At 45.6% G+C, this 20,319-nt stretch overlaps 1 protein-coding gene across 1 annotated transcript in view; it reads left to right on the plus strand.

Moving 5' to 3' along the window:
- Positions 1 to 15,425: 15,425 nt before the first annotated feature.
- Positions 15,426 to 20,319, plus strand: part of LOC140195191 (sodium-dependent organic anion transporter-like) — a 57,906-nt gene continuing 53,012 nt past the window's right edge. The window contains exon 1 of the mRNA XM_072253109.1: positions 15,426 to 15,794. Within this exon, the coding sequence (XP_072109210.1) occupies positions 15,448 to 15,794 (347 nt within the window). The 5' untranslated portion in view covers positions 15,426 to 15,447. The remainder of the gene's footprint in view (positions 15,795 to 20,319) is intronic.

Consider the following 20,319-nt stretch of genomic DNA (forward strand, 5'->3'; position numbering starts at 1 on the left):
TTGAGCCATTACAACTGATGAATGAGCCGACAACAGTGTCAACACTTCAATACCCTGTGATCAAAAACACGTTTTCTCAGTGGATTCGGGTAACTGGGGATAACAAAAGGGGTAATAAAAGGGTGAATGTTTAGCCTACTAGTCTATCTCATGATTGTGTGGCTAGGGACAGGTCAAACACCATCTGTAAATTGACTGGCAACGCAATGGTTGGCAGAATCACATAGAGCAATGATCAGGTGTACAAGACTGAGACAGGTTGGCTGGTTGAGCAGGCAACCCTCCCACCAACAAGGACATCAAGAAGATGGCATCTTTCATAAGCACCATCGCCAACTGAGGCCTCACCTTGAATACTGTGAACAGTTTTGGGCCCCTCTTCTTAGAAAAGATGTGCTGGCATTGGAGAGGGTCCAGAGGAGGTTCACAAGGATGATTCCAGGAATGAAAGAGTTATCACACGAGGAACGTTAAACGGCTCTGGGTCTGTCCTCACCGGAATTCAGAAGGATGAGGGGGGACCTCATTGAAACCTTTCGAATGTTGAGAGGCCTAGACAGAGTAGATGTGGAAAAGATGTTTCCCACAGTGGGAGAGTCTAGGACAAGAGGGCACAGCCTCAGGAGAGAGGGGTGCCCTTTCAAAACAGAGATGCATAGAAATTTCTTTAGCCAAAGGGTGGTGAATTTGTGGAATTTGTTGCCACATGCAGCTGTGGAGGCCAGGTCGTTGGGTGTGTTAAAGGCAGAGATTGATAGGGTCCTGATTGGACACGGTATCAAAGGTTAAGGGGAGAAGGCCGGGAAGTGGGGTTGAGGAGGAGACAGAAAAAAGGAACAGCCAAGATTGAATGGCAGAGAAGGCTTGATGGGCCAGATGGCCTAATTCTCCTCCTGTGTCTTATGGTCTTATACCCTCTTCTCATTACCACCATTGGGCTGGAGGTATAGGAGCCCGGAGATCTACAGTGGCATGCAAAAGTTTGGATACCCCTGGTCAAAATTTCTGCTACTGTGAATAGCTACGCGAGTAAAAGATGACCTGATTTCCAAAAGGCATAAAGTTAAAGATGACACATTTATTTAATATTTTAAGCAAGATTACTTTTTTATTTCCATCTTTTACAGTTTCAAAATAACAAAAAAGGAAAAGGGCCAGAAACAAAAGTTTGTGCACCCTGCATGGTCAGTACTTAGTAACACCCCCTCTGGCAAGTATCACAGCTTGTGAATGCTTTCGGTAGCCAGCTAAGAGTCTTTCAATTCTTGTTTAGGGGATTTTTGCCCATTCTTCCTTGCAAAAGGCTTCCAGTTCTGTAAGATTCTTGGGCCGTCTTGCATTCAGTACTCTTTTGAGGTCTATCCACAGATTTTCAATGATGTTTAGGTCGGGGGACTGTGAGGGCCATGGCAAAACCTTCAGCTTGCGCCTCTTGAGGTAGTCCATTGTGGATTTTGAGGTGTGTTTAGGATCATTATCCTGTTGTAGAAGCCATCCTCTTTTCATCTTCAGCTTTTTTACAGACGGTGTGATGTTTGCTTCCAGAATTTGCTGGTATTTAATTGAATTTATTCTTCCCTCTACCAGTGAAATGTTCCCCGTGCCACTGGCTGCAACACAAGCCCAAAGCATGATTGATCCAACCCCATGCTTAACTGTTGGAGAGGGCTTCTTTTCATGAAATTCTGCACCCTTTTTTCTCCAAACATACCTTTGCTCATTGTGGCCAAAAAGTTCCATTCAAAAGGTTCAAAGGAACATCTAAACAAGCCTGATGCATTTTGGAAACAAATGCTGTGGACTGATGAAGTCAAAATAGAACTTTTTGGCCGCAAAAAGGTATGCTTGGAGAGAAAAAGGTGCAGAATTTCATGAAAAAAACCCTCTCCAACTGTTAAGCACGGGGGTGGATCGATCATGCTTTGGGCTTGTGTTGTAGCCAGTGGCATGGGGAACATTTACTGGTAGATGGAAGAATGAATTCAAATAAATACCAGCAAATTCTGGAAGCAAACATTGCACTGTCTGTAAAAAAGCCGAAGATGAAAAGAAGGTGGCTTCTACAACAGGATAATGATCCTAAACACACCTCATAATCCACAATGGACTACCACAAGAGGCACAAGTTGAAGGTTTTGCCATGGCCCTCACGGTCACCCTGACCTAAACATCACCAAGAATCTGTGGATAGACCTCAAAAGAGCAGTGTATGCAAGACGACCCAAGAATCTCACAGAACTAGAAGCCTTTTGCAAGGAAGAATGGGCGAAAATCCCCCAAACAAGAATTGAAAGACTCTTAGCTGGCTACAAAAAGTGTTTACAAGCTGTGATACTTGCCAAAGGGGGTGTTACTAAGTACTGCCATGCAGGGTGCCCAAACTTCTGCTTCGGGCACTTTTCCTTTTTTGTTATTTTGAAACTAAAAGATGGAAATAAGAAAGTTTTCTTCCTTAAAATATTAAGGAAATGTGTCATCTTTAACTTTATGCCTTTTGGAAATCAGTTCATTTTTTACTTGCTTAGCTATTCACAGTAACAGAAATTTTGACCAGGGGTGCCCAAACTTTTGCATACCACTGTATACGCATGTTTTAAGAATAGCTTCTTCCCCTCTTACGTCAGATTTCTGAATGGTCCATGAGTGCAATGTGCTTATTCCTCTTTAGCATCACTTTTGGTTTTACATTTTAGTAACTTTTATGTCTTGCACTGTACTGCTTCCACAAAGCAACAGATTTTAAGACATACATACGTCAGTGATAATAATAAACTGATTCTGAAGTTCTGGATTTGACCATGTATTATGAATGGTTTGATGTGCATGGATAAAACCTTGGATATTCAGCAGGGAGCAGGGTACAAAGATCCAACTCTTTAGTAACAAAATTCTAGAGGTGATGTTATCAATTATTCCAGGGGAGAATCATCAGTCAGCTTTTAGTCCAGTTATTGAGAAACCATCAGGTAATGACGGCCATGGTGATATTATGGTTCTGTGGGATCACACTCAAGTGACTATTAAGCAGGGCAGTGAGTCCCTCAAGTAATATAGTGATTGGGGTGATTACACCAGGCATTTTAGGAAGGTGGCTGGATCATTATTGACTGTACGCAGGAGGACACAATGCAAGGAAGAATTGGAGTGAAAACGGCGTTAAAAAGCATTGCTGGGAGTTTCTTTCAGGGCTCAGGGTCCCTCATGATTTTCAAATCTACCAGAAAACTTACTTTCCCACACCAACAATTAATTGAGGCCACACTGGAATTTAAGGGTAGTGAGACCCAACACCATGCAAAAGGGGTTGGGATTAGTGTTAGAAGACACAGGGAATCTGTTACTTTGGGACCAGAAGATCAACCTGTGCAGCTAGTTTTTAATCTCACTGAAGTAATGGTGCCTGAAAGCTGCCCACCCATCACAAACGGTTATTCACTCATCTTCTTGGCAGGAGTTTAAACCAGTCAAAAATAGAAGGAAAAGAAAATAAGTGGGAGCAGGTTATGCAACAGGGGCAGGAGCAGTAAATACTTTCGATATAGGAGAATTTGCAAACCAGATACAGTCTCTCCAGCAGAAATTATGGGATATTTCTATAGAAAGTTATCAAATAGGGTGTAACCAGATGGATCAGGGTGCATCCCAGGTGATCCTGGGTGCAGTTAAGCTTCTGATACAACAAGCCTGATTATTAACCATATAGGCATCACTTCCAAGGCTGAGAAATGTGCTGCCAATGCTTGTTGGGTACTGGCCATGGGGGGCGGGGGGCATAAATTTATTTCAACTTGATGCACATCAAGTAACCAGTGGGCTGTCAGACAAGCAACTAAAAAAAAAGTTTGGAGAAAAGGCACATGTATGTCATCTTAGAGACCTTGCACCGACCAAGAGATTTGGGTAACACACACAAAATGCTGGAGGAATTCAGCAGGGCAGACAGCATCTATGGAAAAGAGTATACGTAGTTGATGTTGCTGGCCGAGACGTTTCAGGACTGGGAAAAAAAGACGAGGAGTCAGGGTAAGAAAGTGGGGGGAGGGGAGGAACAACCACAAGGAGATAGGTGAAACTGGGAGCTGGGAGGAATGGTGAAGTAAAGAGTTGGGAAGTTGATTAGTGAAAGGGATTCAGGGCTGGAGAAAGGGGAACCTGAAACGAGAGTACAGAGGGGCATGTAAGAAAGCAAAATGGGGAGGGGCACCAGAGGGGGATGAGACAGGGAAAAAATGGGAATGGGGAATGGTGAAGTGCGGGGTATTACTGGAAGTTCGAGAAATTGATGTTCATGCCATCAGGTTAGAGGCTACCCAGACAAAATATAAGGTATTGCTCCTTCAAGCTGAGTGTCACCTCTTCCCAGCTGTAGAGGTGGCCACGTACTGACATGTTGAAATGGGAAGCAGAATTAGAATGGGTGGCCACTGGGAGATCCCACTTTTTCTGGTGGACGGAATGTACATGCTCAGCGAAGTGGTCTCCCAGTCTGTGTTGTGTCTCACCGATATACAGGAGACCACACTAGGAGCACTGGATACGGTAGGGGTCCCCTCACCTGGAAGGACTGGTTGGGCCCCTGAATGGTGGTGAGGGAGGAGGTGCTGGGGCAGGTATAGCTCTTGTTCTGCTTGTAAGGATCAGTGCCAGGAAGGAGATCGGAGGGGAGGAGCGAATGGGCAAGGGAATCATGTAGGGAGCGATCCATGGGGAAAGTAGAAAGGGGGGCAGAGAAAGATGTGCGCAGTCATGGGATCACCTTGGAGATGGTGGAAGTTACGGAGAATTATGTACTGGATGTGGAGGCCGGTGGGGTGTAGGTGTGGACAAGAGGACCCTATCCTTGGAGGGGTGGCGGGAGGATGGGGTGAGGGCAGATGTGCACAGAATGGAAGAAATGCAGTTGAGGGCAGTATTGATTGTGGAGGAAGGGAAGTCCCTTTCTTTGAAGAGTATCTGGTGCTCCTGGTGTGGCACCCTATATATTGGAGAGAGCCGATGTAGATCGGGAGACCACTGCTCTGAAAATCAATGCTCTGTCCACCAGAAAAAGCAGGATCACCCAGTGGCCACCCATTTTAATTCCACTCCCCATTCCAACATGTCAGTCCATGGCCTCCTCTACCAATGCGATGAGGACACACTCAGTTTGGAGGAGCAACATCCAGCCCGTGATTGAATGGCGGAGCAGATTCGATGAGCCGAATGGCCTACTTCTGCTCCTATACCTTATGGTCTTGTATTCCGTCTGGGTAGCCTCCAATCTCATGGCATGAACATCAATTTCTCCAACTTCCAATAATAAACCAGCCCCCCACTTCAACATTTCCCAATCCCCTTTCCCTCTCTCACCTTATCTCCCTTCCTGCCCATTGCCTCCTGCTGGTTCTCCTCCCCCTTCTCTTTCTTCCATGGGCTCTGTCCTCTCCAATTAGATTCCCCCTTCCCCAGCCCTGCATTTCTTTCATCAATCAACCTCCCAGCTCTTTATTTTGCCCCTCGCCCTCACCTCCCCATTTCAACTATCACCTTGTGGTTCTTCCTTCCCTCCATCTTTTGTTTTTCTCTAGCCCTGATGAAGGGTCTCCGCCCGAAATGTCGACTGTACAACTATGAATTCGGCAGTGCAGTAAATACGACAAATACACTCGTGAATTTGCATGTGCCAGCTAATTACTATTTCACTGTGATGGTATTTAACTCCATTCATTCTGCTGTAGTACTTGTTGAGACTTGGACACAGCACAGCAAAGCTTCGCTGCTTGTATGCATTCAGCCTTGCCTGAGAAATTGGACTGTCGAGTCAACTGACTGTGAAGACTAGTGGTATTGATTTTACATTTAGTTGTTCTTTTCAGCCACAGTTTACGGCCCTGTTTGGCCTTGTGTTTATTGTTTTCTTTTCCCTGTAACACTGTTCACATTAAAGTCTGTGAACTATCGACCTGCATCACTCCGCACTTGGGCCATATCCGCACCTGGTGACACTTTTCCATAGATGCTGTCTGGCCTGTTGAGTTCCTCCAGCATTTTGTGTATGCTGCTTGGATTTACAGAATCCGGAGATTTTCTCTCGTTTGTGATAAGAGTATTGGGTATGTGTGAAGGAAAGGTTTATGTCAGTGCAGTGTTCCAACAAATGGAAACAATTTAACACTATCTTTGAAAAAATGTGCATACTGGGAGCAAGTATCCTGAACATACTTGGATATTTTAAAGTAAACCACCAACGTATTACTTGTTATTAATGGTATTGGGAAATGGAACAGAATTATTGAGATGTCACCAAAGTGAAGTTGACTGGACTTGAATAGAATACATGACAAGACAACAACTCATAGATTGTGGTTGCAGTCTTAAGAAATGATTTCTAACCTATCATGCCTGTGTATAATTAGCCTTTCCTGCAATATGTACTTGTGAGACAGATGTACTGTATAGAAATAGCAACTCCAAGTTATACCAAGGAATGGAAACAGTGCCCTTTGAAAGGACACAGTGTAACCAATAGTAAATGTGGTAACAAAGGAAAACCTCGTGGTTCAACACACTGATACAGATCAATATTTGTGGAGGTATGCTGTTAATGAGTTGCCACCAATTTCACACTTTACTGCAGACTGGAGACAAGATGGGGAAGAGGCAAAGGAAATAGTCCCTCAATAGACAAAACACACTAAAGCAAATAAGGTATTGCATGACACAGATGTTGGGAGTCAGTTTTGGATCTGGAGGTCTAATGTTCAAATACGTACATGGGTGAGGATAGTATCACATGCTACTGTAATATCAATTTTATATACTTTGATCATTGTAATTGTTATACTCTGGTTTAAGATCATAATTTATTTGATTAATACAGTTATGGTGTTGGGTGTTTTCTGCAGATTTTCTCAAACTGCTATTTCTCAAAGTGTTATCTTAATTACATTATACAATAGAGTACTTTTTGCTGTTTAAAGTAGTGATTCAGTTGATTAATTAGGCTTGTTGAATTAGAAAATAGGATTTGTCTTGCTGACATTTTTATAAAAAGGGCGTGGGAAAAGAACGGGATACCCATCTTCGAGAGCAGGGGTGGCCAACCTTTTACGTTCCATGCGTCAATTTTTTCACTCACGAGTTCAGATGCGCCATACAACTCTTGTACCCCCATTCAATTCTTGTAAAAATGTTAATATAGAACTCATGCGTGAAAAAATTGCATCTGAACTCATGCGTGAAAAAATTGACGCATGGAATGTAAAAGGTTTGCCACCCCTGCTCTAGAGAGAGGGAGGGATTGAAGGAGACACGATGAAACTTTCACAAAGGGCATAAACTGATGTTAGGAAATTCCCATGCAGACAATGATCTCACAGAGAATGTGCAGAAAACTTTTAGTTAGCACCTGACATTGAAGAAAGTTCGACATTTTTTCTCTTGTTTCCTGGGACAGGTTCTTCGGCACAAAGCCACTTCATGTTGTGAGTAAATGAAGTGAAGTAAATTGAATTGATACGCAACAATGAGCTCCAACAGTTACTTACACAATATTAAAGGTTTCAAAGACACCATTAATGTCAGAGCAATGTATACAATATACATCCTGAAATTCTTTTTCTTCGCAACCATCCACAAAAACAGTGGAGAGCCCCAAAGATTGAATGACAGTTAAATGTTATAACTCCAAAACCCCCCAGCTCCCCCCTCCCATGTGTAAGCAGCAGCAAAGCAACAATACCCTCTCCCCCACCAGCAAAATAAAAGCATTGCCCCCCCCCACTGAGCACTCAAGTGTGCAGCAAAGCATCAATAAGGATGTAGACTTGCAGTACCCCAAAGACTACTCATTCACCCTGTAATTTGGCTCTCTCTTTCCCTAATAAGGGAAAAAGAGATGTCCTTGTTTCACAGCGAGAGGGGAGACATAACCAAAAAACTCTCTGATTTATGTGTTAGAAGTCCGTTGCGTTGCTTTTTCCGAGCTCTGTGCCCAAAGAACTCGGGTCTCCGGGCACACAGCCAGCAGCCAGCTTGCTGCTTTCGATCTTCTGTGTACTCCCACGACACACCGATCCCCTGCAGAGGCAATGACCCCGAGTCCGCCTGCCTCCAGAGCCATGAAATCCCAAAACTCCAAAGGCGAGCTGATCTTCTAGGCTGCGTCGATATATCGAATAATGACCAGTCCTGAGACCCCAAGAGTGGGTCCCATTCCCGAAGTCAGTGTGTAATTATTATGTCGTAGTACAAGTATTTTTGACAATACATTTTCGATCCTGGTGTGAGTTATTTCCTTCCTGAACAGTAAATTTGCAAAGCTGTGTCAGTGTTCACACAGTTACTGCCTTTGTTTTCCCTTAAAAGGAACATTCAAGCTATTATTTTTCTGCATACCTGAAATCGTATCCACCTTGGATATCCCACTCTTCAAGAAAAGACGGAGGAGGAGGAGAGGGAGAGGGAGAGAGAAAGAAAGAAAAGAAACTATAGGCTAGTTATTCTGACCTCAGTGGTTGGGAAGATGTTGGTGTCGATTGTCAAGGATGACAGTGTACTTGGAAGCACATGATAAAATAGATCGTAACCAGCAAGGGAAAGTCTTGCCTGACAAATCTGTTGGAATTCTTTGAAGAAATAACAAGCAGGATAGACAAAGGAGAATCTGTTAACGTGTACTTGGATTTTCAGAAGGTGCCACACATGAGACTGCTTAACAAGCTTTGAGCCCATGGTATTACAGGGAAAGGTTCGAGCATGGATAAAGCAGTGGCTGATTAACAGGTGGCAAACACTGGGGCTAAAAGGAGCCTTTTCTGACTGGTTGCCATTGACTAGTGGTGTTCGACAGGGGTCTGTGTTACGACCGATTCTTTTTACATTATATATTGTAGTGAGCATTTGGTCCATAATGACAGACAAGGAAGTTTTTTTAAATTTCAAAATATGCTTTCAAAAATAAAATTATGTACAATAAACCATTCAATGCCTCTCAATCCTTTACAGATGTTTCCATTACGGGCTATACATTTCCACACTTTTAGCCACCCACGTGGCACTCTGTTGGTTCACCTTACCACACCATTGTTGAGGGGTATACTCGCCGCCACCCGACCCCTCCCACTCCCGCAGGAGAAGAACCTATACCGTGGTCCTTCCCCACCGGGCCCTTGCGGTGGCTGCACCGAGTTTCAGTGCGTCCCTCAGCACGTACTCCTGCAGCCGCGAATGTGCCAGTCGGCAGCATTTTCCCATGGACATCTCCATGTGCTGGCAGATCATCAAGTTTCAGGCCGACCAAAGAGCGTCTTTCATCGAGTTGATGATCTGCCAGCAGCACCGGATGTTGGTCTCCGTGTGCGTCCCCGGGAACAGCCCGCAGATCAGAGAGTCCTCTGTTACGCTGCTGCTGGGGATGAAACGTGACACTAGCCCGTCCATCCTCCTCCACACCCTCTCTGCGAACTGACAGTGTGCAGAGAGGTGGGTCACAGACTGCTCCTCCCTGCAGTCCTCCCGTGGGCAGCGGGATGTGGAGGCGACGTCCCAGGCGTACAGGAGGAATCTGACTGGGAGGGCCCCTCTCACCGCCAGCCAGGCGAGGTCCTGGTGCCTGTTGGTGAGGTCTGGCGAGGAGGCATTTTGCCAGATGAACTGGACGGTCTGCTCAGGGAACCACCCCACTGTGTCCATCACGTCCTTCTCCTGCAGTGCCTGCAGGACATTACGTGCCGACCACTGCCTGATGGCCCTGTGGTCAAAGGCGTTGACCTGGAAGAACTTTTCCAAGAAGGACAGGTATGGCGGCAACGACCAGCTGACTGGGGCGTTGCGCGGGATAGGAGCCAGACCCATCCTTCGTAACCAGGGCGACAGGTAGAACCTGGGCACATAGTGGTACTTGGTGCCCACATACCTGGGTTCTACACAAAACCTGATGCAGCCACACACAAAGCTGGCCATAAGGGTGGGGGCGACACCGGGGACGTTCTTGCCCCCATTGTCCAGGGACTTGTGCATGACGGTCTGTCTCACCTGCTCCATCTTGGATCCCCGGACAAATCTGAGGACAGCTTGGGTGATTTCCGAGCTGCAGGAGCGGGGGACGGGCCACACCTGCGCCAAGTACAGCAGCCCTGAGAGTACCTCACAGCTGATGACCAGGTTCTTGCCCGTTATCGACAGGGAGTGCCCTCCCCACAGTCCCACTTTCTGTTTCACCTTGGCAGTCCGCTCCTGCCAGTTCTTGTTGCACGCCTCGGCCCCTCCGAACCAGATCCCCAACACCTTCACGTGGTCAGACCTGATGGTGAAGGGACACTGGATTGGTCGGGCCAGTTGCCGAAGAGCATGGCTTCGCTCTTCGTGCGGTTGACCCTGGCCCCCGACGCTAGCTCAAACTGTTCGCAGATGCTAATCAGCCTGCGAACTGACCTCGGATCAGAGCAGAAGATGGTGACATCGTCCATGTACAGGGAGGTTTTCACTTGGGTCCCTCCACTGCCTGGCAGCGTCACCCCTCTTATGCCCCCATCCCTCCTGAAGGCTTCGGCAAAGGGTTCAATGCAGCACAAAAACAAGACAGGGGAGAGGGGGCAGCCCTGCCTGACTCCAGACCTGATGGGGAAGCTGTCTGTTTCCCACCCGTTGACCTGGACTGCACTATAGATGTTTGTGTAGAGCAGTCTGATCCAGTTCCGGATTCCCTCCCCAAATCCTATTTTGGTGAGCACGTCCGCCATGTACGTGTGCGATATCCTGTCGAAGGCTTTCTCCTGGTCCAAGCTGACCAGGCAGGCGTTCACCCCCGTGTCTGCATGTAGGCGATGGTGTCCCTCAAAGGCGCGAGGCGGTCCGAGATCTTCCTGCCCGGTACAGCACAAGTTTGGTCCGGGTGGATCACCCGTCCCAGAGCAGACTTGACGCTGTTGGTGGTAGCCTTGGACAGGATCTTGTAATCCATATTCAGGAGAGAGATGGGCCTCCAATTCCTAATGTCTTCCCTTTCTCCCTTCTGCTTGAAGGGTGATGATGCCCTTCCTCATGGACTCTGACATGCAGCCGGCCAGAAGCATAGCGTAGTACACTTCCAGCAGGTCTGAGCCCACCCCGTTCCACAGAGCCGAGTAAAAACTCAGCCGGTAAGCTGTCGCTTCCGGGAGTCTTACTCGACTCAAAGGAACGGATGGAGCCTGTCAGCTCGTCCAGGATCAATGGCTGATCCAGACTCTCCCGCTTGCCGTCGTCTAAGACCTAGGTGATAGACGACAGGAAGTTGCGGGAGGCAGTGGATTCTGTAGCCTTCCTGTCGTACAGACCGGAATAGAAGGACTGGCAGATCCTCAGTATGTCGGTCTGCGAGGACGCGACTGAGCCGTCCTCTTCCTTAAGGTTGTGGATCACAGAGCTCCCCCTGCGTACCTTTTGGAAGAAGAAGCGTGAGCACATCTCGTCCTGCTGCACGGTTTGGACCCTTGATCGGAAGATGATCTTGGAAGATTCGGCGGCGAGGTGCTGGGCTTGCCGGCCCTTCACCTCTCGGAATTCCTCCCTGACATCCACCCCCTTCGACTGCAGATGGAGAAGTTGCTGCAACTCTGTCTGGAGTTTACGCAGTTCCCTCTGCTCCTGCCTTGCTTTCTGGATACCCTTGCGGATGAAGAACGTCTTGATGTTCTCCTTGGTGGTTCCCACCAATGAACAGGGGAATCAAAGAAGGCTTTCAAGGTTCTCCAACCTGTGTACTCCCTCTCTAGTTCCTCGATGTTCTCTGGGGTCAGCAGCTTTACATTCAGTTTCCATGTCCCCCTGACTGCCTTCTGGTCCTCCCGTAAGTGACAGGTGGCTCGCAGAAGGCAGTGGTCAGAGAAGAACTTCGGTGGACCTGACCGTGAGGGACTCTGAGAGGAAGAGGAAGTCGATCCGGGAGCGGGCTGAGCCGTCCGATCGTGTCCAGGTAGCTTGTGGCTGTGCTCCACCTGTGGGGGTGCCAAAGACGTCGCGCAGCTTGGCTGTCTTTACCGTTTCCATCAGAAGTCTGGAGGTACTGTCCAGCCGGCCGTCGGCACTGCCGGATCTTCCAGCTGCATCAATGGTGCAGTTGAAGTCTCCGGCCAGAACGACCGGCTGGACCGGCACCAGCAGCGGTGGGAGCTGCTCGAAGACGGCCAGCCGCTCGCTCCGCATGGGGGAGGCGTACACGTTGATCAGCCGGAACGGAGTGCCCCGGTATTTGACGTCTGCTACCAGGAGGCGCACCACAACAACCTCTTTAACTTGGGTGATTGAGAAGTTACCTCCCCGTGGCAGAATCCCCAGGCCGGAGGTGCGACAATTATTGCCCCCCCCCGACCACACAGACAAACCCTGGGTCCACCACCGTGACCAGCTCCGGTAGTTGCGGAGGTGTGGTAGTCCGCATTCCTGGAGGAAGGTCACGTAGGCCTTTACGGTGTCCAAGTACTGGAGCACGCTAACGCATCGCCCAGTACCCTTCAAACTGCGCACGTTCAAGCACGCCGGTTTAAGGTCACACACATCAAAGTTGCTGGTGAACGCAGCAGGCCAGGCAGCATCTGTAGGAAGAGGTGCAGTCGACGTTTCAGGCCGAGACCCTTCGTCAGGACTAACTGAAGGAAGAGTGAGTAAGGGATTTGAAAGTTGGAGGGGGAGGGGGAGGGGGAGATCCAAAATGACAGGAGAAGACAGGAGGGGGAGGGATGGAGCCAAGAGCTGGACAGGTGATTGGCAAAAGGTGATATGAGAGGATCATGGGACAGGAGGCCCAGGGAGAAGGAGAAGGGGGGGGAACCCAGAGGATGGGCAAGGGGTATAGTCGGAGGGACAGAGGGAGAAAAAGGAGAGAGAGAGAAAGAATGTGTGTATAAAAATAAGTAACAGATGGGGTACGAGGGGGAGGTGGGGCATTAGCAGAAGTTAGAGAAGTCGATGTTCATGCCATCCGGTTGGAGGCTACCCAGACGGAATATAAGTTGGTGTTCCTCCAACCTGAGTGTGGCTTCATCTTTACAGTAGAGGAGGCCGTGGATAGACATGTCAGAATGGGAATGGGATGTGGAATTAAAATGTGTGGCCACTGGGAGATCCTGCTTTCTCTGGCGGACAGAGCGTAGGTGTTCAGCAAAGTGGTCTCCCAGTCTGCGTCAGGTCTCGCCAATATATAAAAGGCCACATCGGGAGCACCGGACGCAGTATATCACCCCAGCCGACTCACAGGTGAAGTGTTGCCTCACCTGGAAGGACTGTTTGGGACCCTGAATGGTGGTAAGGGAGGAAGTGTAAGGGCATGTGTAGCACTTGTTCCGCTTACACGGATAAGTGCCAGGAGGGAGATCAGTGGGGAGGGATGGGGGGGATGAATGGACAAGGGAGTCGCGTGGGGAGCGATCCCTGCGGAATGCAGAGAGAGGGGGGAGGGAAAGATGTGCTTCGTGGTGGGATCCCGTTGGAGGTTGTGGAAGTTACGGAGAATAATATGTTGGAATAATATATTCCGTCTGGGTAGCCTCCAACCTGATGGCATGAACAACGACTTCTCTAACTTCCGCTAATGCCCCACCTCCCCCTCGTACCCCATCTGTTACTTATTTTTATACACACATTCTTTCTCTCACACTCCTTTTTCTCCCTCTGTCCCTCTGAATATACCTCTTGCCCATCCTCTGGGTCCCCCCCCCCCCGTCTTTCTTTCCGGACCTCCTGTCCCATGATCCTCTCATATCCCTTTTGCCTATCACCTGTCCAGCTCTTGGCTCCATCCCTCCCCCTCCTGTCTTCTCCTATCATTTTGGATCTCCCCCTTCCCCTCCAACTTTCAAATCCGTTACTCACTCTTCCTTCAGTTAGTCCTGACGAAGGGTCTCGGCCTGAAACGTCGACTGCACCTCTTCCTAGAGATGCTGCCTGGCCTGCTGCGTTCACCAGCAACTTTGATGTGTTGCTTGAATTTCCAACATCTGCAGAATTCCTGTTGTTTCGGGTTTAAGGTCCGCCACCATTTAAAGTTCTTTATTTCAGCAGCTCGCCGTCCTTACCCGACAAGGAAGCTTGTTAACTCAAAAACCGTTTTATTGTGATAAACATAAAACAGACAGGGCACTCTGACCTGGACAGTGAATCCAGCCAGGCTCACACAGACGGGGGAGGTGACCATCACACACCCCGGTTACAGTCAGGGTGACCCACAAATACACAAGTGAATAACTGTATAACCCAAGCTAAAATGTAACAATAAACAAACTTAAGCAACACTGTAGTGTGCGGCAACAATTTTAACGTGGACATGAAATTTTTGGTTTTTCTGAAAGGCTGTTGTTCTGATTCTTAGTTCCAGGTACATATGTGCTGAGGGCATTGAATGATAGTATTATACAACAACAGGATACTGCTCAGCCCACTGTCCCTGTTCAAAATCCCAGTGTTCAGTGTTTCAATCCACATTCTGTGGATTCGCTTAAAGAGGCAATGGGGGCTAATTAAAAACATTGTTTGGTAGTTAACCTCTCATTGCACCAACATTTATGGTTTCTTTTGAGTTGACATCTGTTCCAGATTTTTATTCAGATTTGCTTTTATTGATTTCCTGTCACCCAACGTAAGCATGTGCCAATGTGCTTAATTACCCTTAGCTGGACACTTCCTTTCTGAGTGTCACTGACAGAATTGTCCACTGCACTTCAGGTAGCCTTGCCTTATCTGTGTTCTGCTGTAGTTTGGGGCTTGTGATTGTGTATTTCCATGCATTGCCACATTGAAGACCAACAGAAGACTTGCTCTCACTGATGTTCAAAGAATCTGGAATTCATTGCCACAGAACGCTGTGGAGGCCAAGTCTTACAAATATTTAAGGCAGACGTTAATTGATTCTTGATTGGTCAGGGCATGAAGTGATATGGGGAGAAGGCAGGAGATTGGGGCTGGGAGGAATAATGGATCAGCCATGATAAAATGGTGGAGCAGACTCGATGGGCCAAATGGCCTAATTCTGCTCCTATGTCTTATGGTCTTATCAACATCTCCTTTTCAGATGTTGCTAACCATTTGTGTAGGCTTAAGATGAGAAGCACATTGGCACATTGAGACAAAGAAAAAACTAGCAACCAGTCACTAAACTCTCTTCATCCACACATTAGAAAACCGGCTTTGGTCCTAACAGACATTCCAGGAAAAATGAATTTTCAAACATGCTGTTTTCTTCCCAAATTGTGCTAAGCAACTTAATTTTTGTTTTACTTTCATTTTTAAAAAAGCTGCACAAGCAGATCTGTTTTTGGAGATAATCTACGTAGGTTCTAGTTTTCAATAGGTTAAAAATTGCACAATATCATATTCTCCAATACCAATCGGTATTCCATGTTTACGTAGTTCTTCCCTTGGAGTATAAATAAGTGCACTGGAGTACAAGTTTAAAACCTGCTGCACACAGCTGACACAGCTGAGAAAGTAAAAATGGGAAACTCAACAATCCTTTCAAAATGTGACAAGACAAGTGATGATAATAATATGGTAATGAAAATTGCCAGTTCAGTGCTTTATATTACACTGATTTTGGTCATGATTTCCATGGGCTGCGCAGTTGATTTGAAGAAATTGTGGGCTCTTGTTAAGAGACCATGGGGTCTTGCCGTTGGTGTTGTTTGCCAGTTTGGATTTACGCCACTCATTGCATTTACTCTTGCAATTTCTTTTAAGTTGAAATTTCCTCAGGCATTTGCTGTTCTTTTTATGGGCTGTTGTCCTGGAGGGATTATTTCCAACATAATGAGCTACTGGGCAGATGGAGACATGGATCTCAGGTGAGTTTTTATGCTTTTCTCTTTTTCTCAATTTCACTATCAAGTTTGTTTCTTTTTACTGCACATCCTTTCTGCAAAAGGATCGAGTAACTCTGAATTGTATTTTAACACACTTGACTGTCAGGAGTATGACTAGTCCTGAATCCTTGAGTATTCCCTCTCTTTCCCCAGTGTACCAACCTTTGTAAATATTAGCTCCTTTCTTACTGCATAGGACTCAGACACATGGTTTCCAAGTGAAACCATGCACTTTTAATTGTAGCAACACACATCAAAGTTGCTGGTGAACGCAGCAGGCCAGGCAGCATCTCTAGGAAGAAGTACAGTCGACGTTTCAGGCCGAGACCCTTCGTCAGGTCTTCCATACAGCCTTGCCCAGGCCTGCGCCCTGGAGAGTGAAGACTTTCCAGGCACAGATCCATGGTCTCACAAGACTAATGGATGCCTTTAATTTAGCATGACAACTGTGAAATTTGATTGGATGGATCTGCTGGGATTCACCCTTGATTTGTTTTTGCATCAGTGATGCACACAATGAGGTACTCCTTTTGAAGCATTAGGGCTACATATAAACATCTTGACCTGTGGGTGGCGAGTGCCAGTATAGAGTACTTGGAAGACAGCATGATTTTAAAAATGAACTGTAATCTGGAAGATTGAAACATAAGCTTTACCTGCATCTTTGGGAACTCTGTACCCTCCACCAGTAGCGTAGTTATCTCTAACCTGCCTCCTGAGCTATGTTCGCTCTAAGCTATGCATGTGTGCGCGAGCACACACGTTTTTCAACCAGCGCACAGAAGTTTAGTTACCTAAAATAATGTAATAATTAATAACTATACTTATTGAAAATAATCTTTTAGCTAAATGTTTCTGTTAACTAGTTAGTCGGCTTTTCAAATACCACAAAGCACGTCGCTGATTTACGTCACCTCGCCTTTCCTATTCCGGTTTGTACAGCTGCATCACGGCGGCAGCCATCTTTGGTGGAGAGTGTTAATACCATAAAGTTACACAGATCTGCTTCAAATCCTATAGATAGCTTACTAAGTTTATATTAAAAAAGATCAGTCAAATGGCCCTGTGGCTAAATACTGTCACAAGAAATTGATAAACATCACATACAAAGTAGTTTTACAGGTTTTAAGTGAAGTCTTTGATGAACTGGCTGTGCAAGATTCTGCAAAAGAGTGGCCTGACACCAATTGATTCACTTCATTTTGTGTGAGGCAAAATTAACAAGATAAGAAAGCAGTATCTGGGAGACAATTTTTCGTGGAGTGACAAAGTTAAAGTTTTGCTAAGCCAACAATGCGAAGAAAACGTCACAGTAGATACAAGTTCGCTGTTGACTTTTATAAATGGTCTTTGTGTTCATTGAGAAGAAAGGTTTCCTGAAGATGAGGTACAAGAATGGTCAGCTTTTGATTTCTCTGCAATTGCAGATTGTGACTTCACATTTGGCAATGAACAAGTTAATGCCTTATGTCTAAAATATCATGATTTTCTAGCTGAAAATACTGTAATAGGCAGTTTTGTCATAGGAAAAAAATGTGCACAACATAAGGTTTTTGCATGCACTGACTACTAAAAATTAGAGGGAACGTTGCTGCTGAGCCCTTGATCTGTGCCCAGCCATCCTTCAGTTTCGTCGTCTCTCACCGTCTGCATCCTAGTGTGGCTGCGGGTCCATGCCAGCTCCCTGATCTCATTTGCTCACACAAGCAGATAACCATTCTCCATACCCCACAACTGAGGAAGAGGAGGGTTACGCTGCCTATCTAGAGAAGAAGGAGGTGACACAAACCCACCCTTGCTGAAGTTCATTAGGCAACTTTTCTCAGGTGAACATCCCTTCCCCAATGAATGTTGGGCGTGATTTTCCCCAACCCTACAACCAAACATGATGCAAATAAGAGAAAATCTGCGGATGCTGGAAATCCAAACAACACACACAGAATGCAGGAGGAACTCAGCAGGCCATCTATGGAGAAAAGTACAGTCGATGTTTCCCATTCCAATATGAGAATCCATGGCCTCCTCTCCTGTCGTGATGAGGCCACACTCAGGAGGAACAACACCTTGTATTCTGTCTGGGTAGCCTTCAACCTGATGGCATGAATATCCATTGCTCAAACTTCCAGTAATGCCCTCACCCCCTTTACCGTTCCCCATCCTCTTTTTCCTCTCTCACCTTATATCCTTGCTTGTCCATCACCTCCCTCTGGTGCTCCTGCCCCCTTTTCTTTCTTCCGTGGCCTTCTGTCCTCTCCTATCAGACTCCCACTTCTCCTGCCCTGTATCTCTTTCACCAATCAACTTCCCTACTCTTTACTTCATCCCTCCCCCTCATGGTTTCAGCTATCACCTTGTGTTTCTTTTTCCCCTTCCCTACATTTTAAGTCTACTCTGCATCTTTTTTCTCCAGCTCTGCCAAAGGAGCTTGGCCCAAAACATCGACTGTACTTTTTTCCAGGGAATGATGCAGTTGATTTTTTTTTGTCGTCTCCCTCTCTCTCTCCACCCGCCCACCCAACCGCAGAGGAGTGACTTTTCCCCCCACACCTCCACAGAATCTGATCGAGGTGATTGTCCCCTTCCCCACCCAATAAATGATAGGGAGGATGGCAGCATCATACTTGCAGTCTCCTTTAGACAGTGCTGATAAAGGTGATCCAATGTTTTCCTTAAGCCAAAGACCCAATCCCACCAGTGAATGATTTCCTAAACCCAAACTTGGGAAGGGACAAATAAATGACATCTTCTTTTAATGTGATGATGTGCAATATCTGATAACTTGCAGTCTCATCCTAATCACAACTGAGTTTTTGTGTGAAGGGACAGTACTAAAATGATAACACATACACTCTATGCTCCAACATTTGCTCCAAGTATAAAACCACACATTCACAGCATTCTTTACTGCCTTATGATTCGAACATTGTGTTCAACAGTTCTGGCTAATTCATTAATTCCTACTTGCATCTCCTCTGGACTGATTTCTTTTTGTGTCTCGATTTACTCCGCCACTGTGGTGTGTTGTGGAGATTGGGAGGTAAGATAACCCTTCACGCTCAGTCTTCTCTTCATCTCTGAATGTTCTGAAATTTCCCCATCTCTGTTTTTAATCCATGCATTCTTATAGGATTTGTTGTACTTTAATACTTCTCGTAGGCATATGTGTCTCTCTTTGTGAAGATGTAAGGTAATTGTTTAATTGTGCAGCATCGTTATAATTTGTTCTGCTCTGTGAGGAGCTAGCACTAGTGCTCACTGGTATTTTCTGCTTTATGCATCTTTGAAAAGTCTTACAGTGTGTGATTATGTTTAATTCCAGACTTATTCTTTATCTTGCCCTCAATTTCTTTGTCTTTGCTGATTTCTAACTTGCCCGTTGGTACTTCCGGCAAGTTGAGAAATCCTCTCCTTGGATTTGATGATCTTTCATTTCTCTTCTAACCCAAGGAGGCACCACATTTCCTGTTGGGACTTAGTGCCTTAAAGGGAAATATGTTCTTCAACATATTTATTTTTTGCAGTACTAGCCATTGTCTTTACAAAGTCATACTTTTCAAAGTAACATCCCAAACAACTACAGCCAGCTTGCCTTTCATGCATCGTAGCTTCCTTTGTTTTGTATACAACTGTATCACTTTTAAACAATGTCAAATTCTGCCATACTGTGTTCCCTCAGCCCCAAAGTGCCCGCGACAACATGATTTATCAGTTGCACAAACCAGGGTCTAAAATAGCACAACAATCAGATCTTTAGACATTTCATAAATTCTTCTTCAACTGTAACTGCAGAAAATTTATCCCATCCAGTCTATTGTTCAAAGTTCAAAATAAATTTATTATCAAAATACATATATGTCATCATATATGACCCTAAGATTAATTTTCTTGTGGATATACTCAATAATTTATCTATAGAATAATAACCTTAACAGAATCGATGAAAGTCCACCCATTCCATTGTGCCTAGTCTGTGGCAAACAATTTACAAATGTAGCAATGGCTCCAGCAAAATTGAAAAGACACTTAGCTACAAATCACAGCCATATGACACGTAAAAGTGCTGATTATTCCAAACAACTACCATTGGAATCTCAAAACAAAGGGTAAAGCTTTTAATTCAAATCAACATAAACCTTTATTTAATCAAATCTATTAAGTCTACCTTTAGGAAAATTAAACCTCATTTTGGTTTAAGCCAGTTATTTAACAGAAATTTATTATGTTTGCCTTATGAGTTTTTAAAATTTAGGAAACAGAAAGAAAGAGATTAATTTCAAGAAAGGTAAACGAAGCCCAACTACTTTTTTTTCAAGAAAGGTTAGCTAAAAATTCATTCTCTACTCAAAAAACATTGACAATTATTTTTGGATTATCATATCTACAACTTACTGATCACACTAATGTACCATGAGCTCTAGATACAGTAACTTTTATGCAGGGGCTCCCTGAGACTCGAAAATTATTTCAAGGGTTCCTCAGGCCAAAAAGGTTGACAAAGGCTGCTCTA

The sequence above is a fragment of the Mobula birostris genome, chromosome 3 (genome assembly GCF_030028105.1).
Source record: "Mobula birostris isolate sMobBir1 chromosome 3, sMobBir1.hap1, whole genome shotgun sequence".
In the NCBI taxonomy this organism is placed as follows: Eukaryota; Metazoa; Chordata; class Chondrichthyes; order Myliobatiformes; family Myliobatidae; genus Mobula; species Mobula birostris.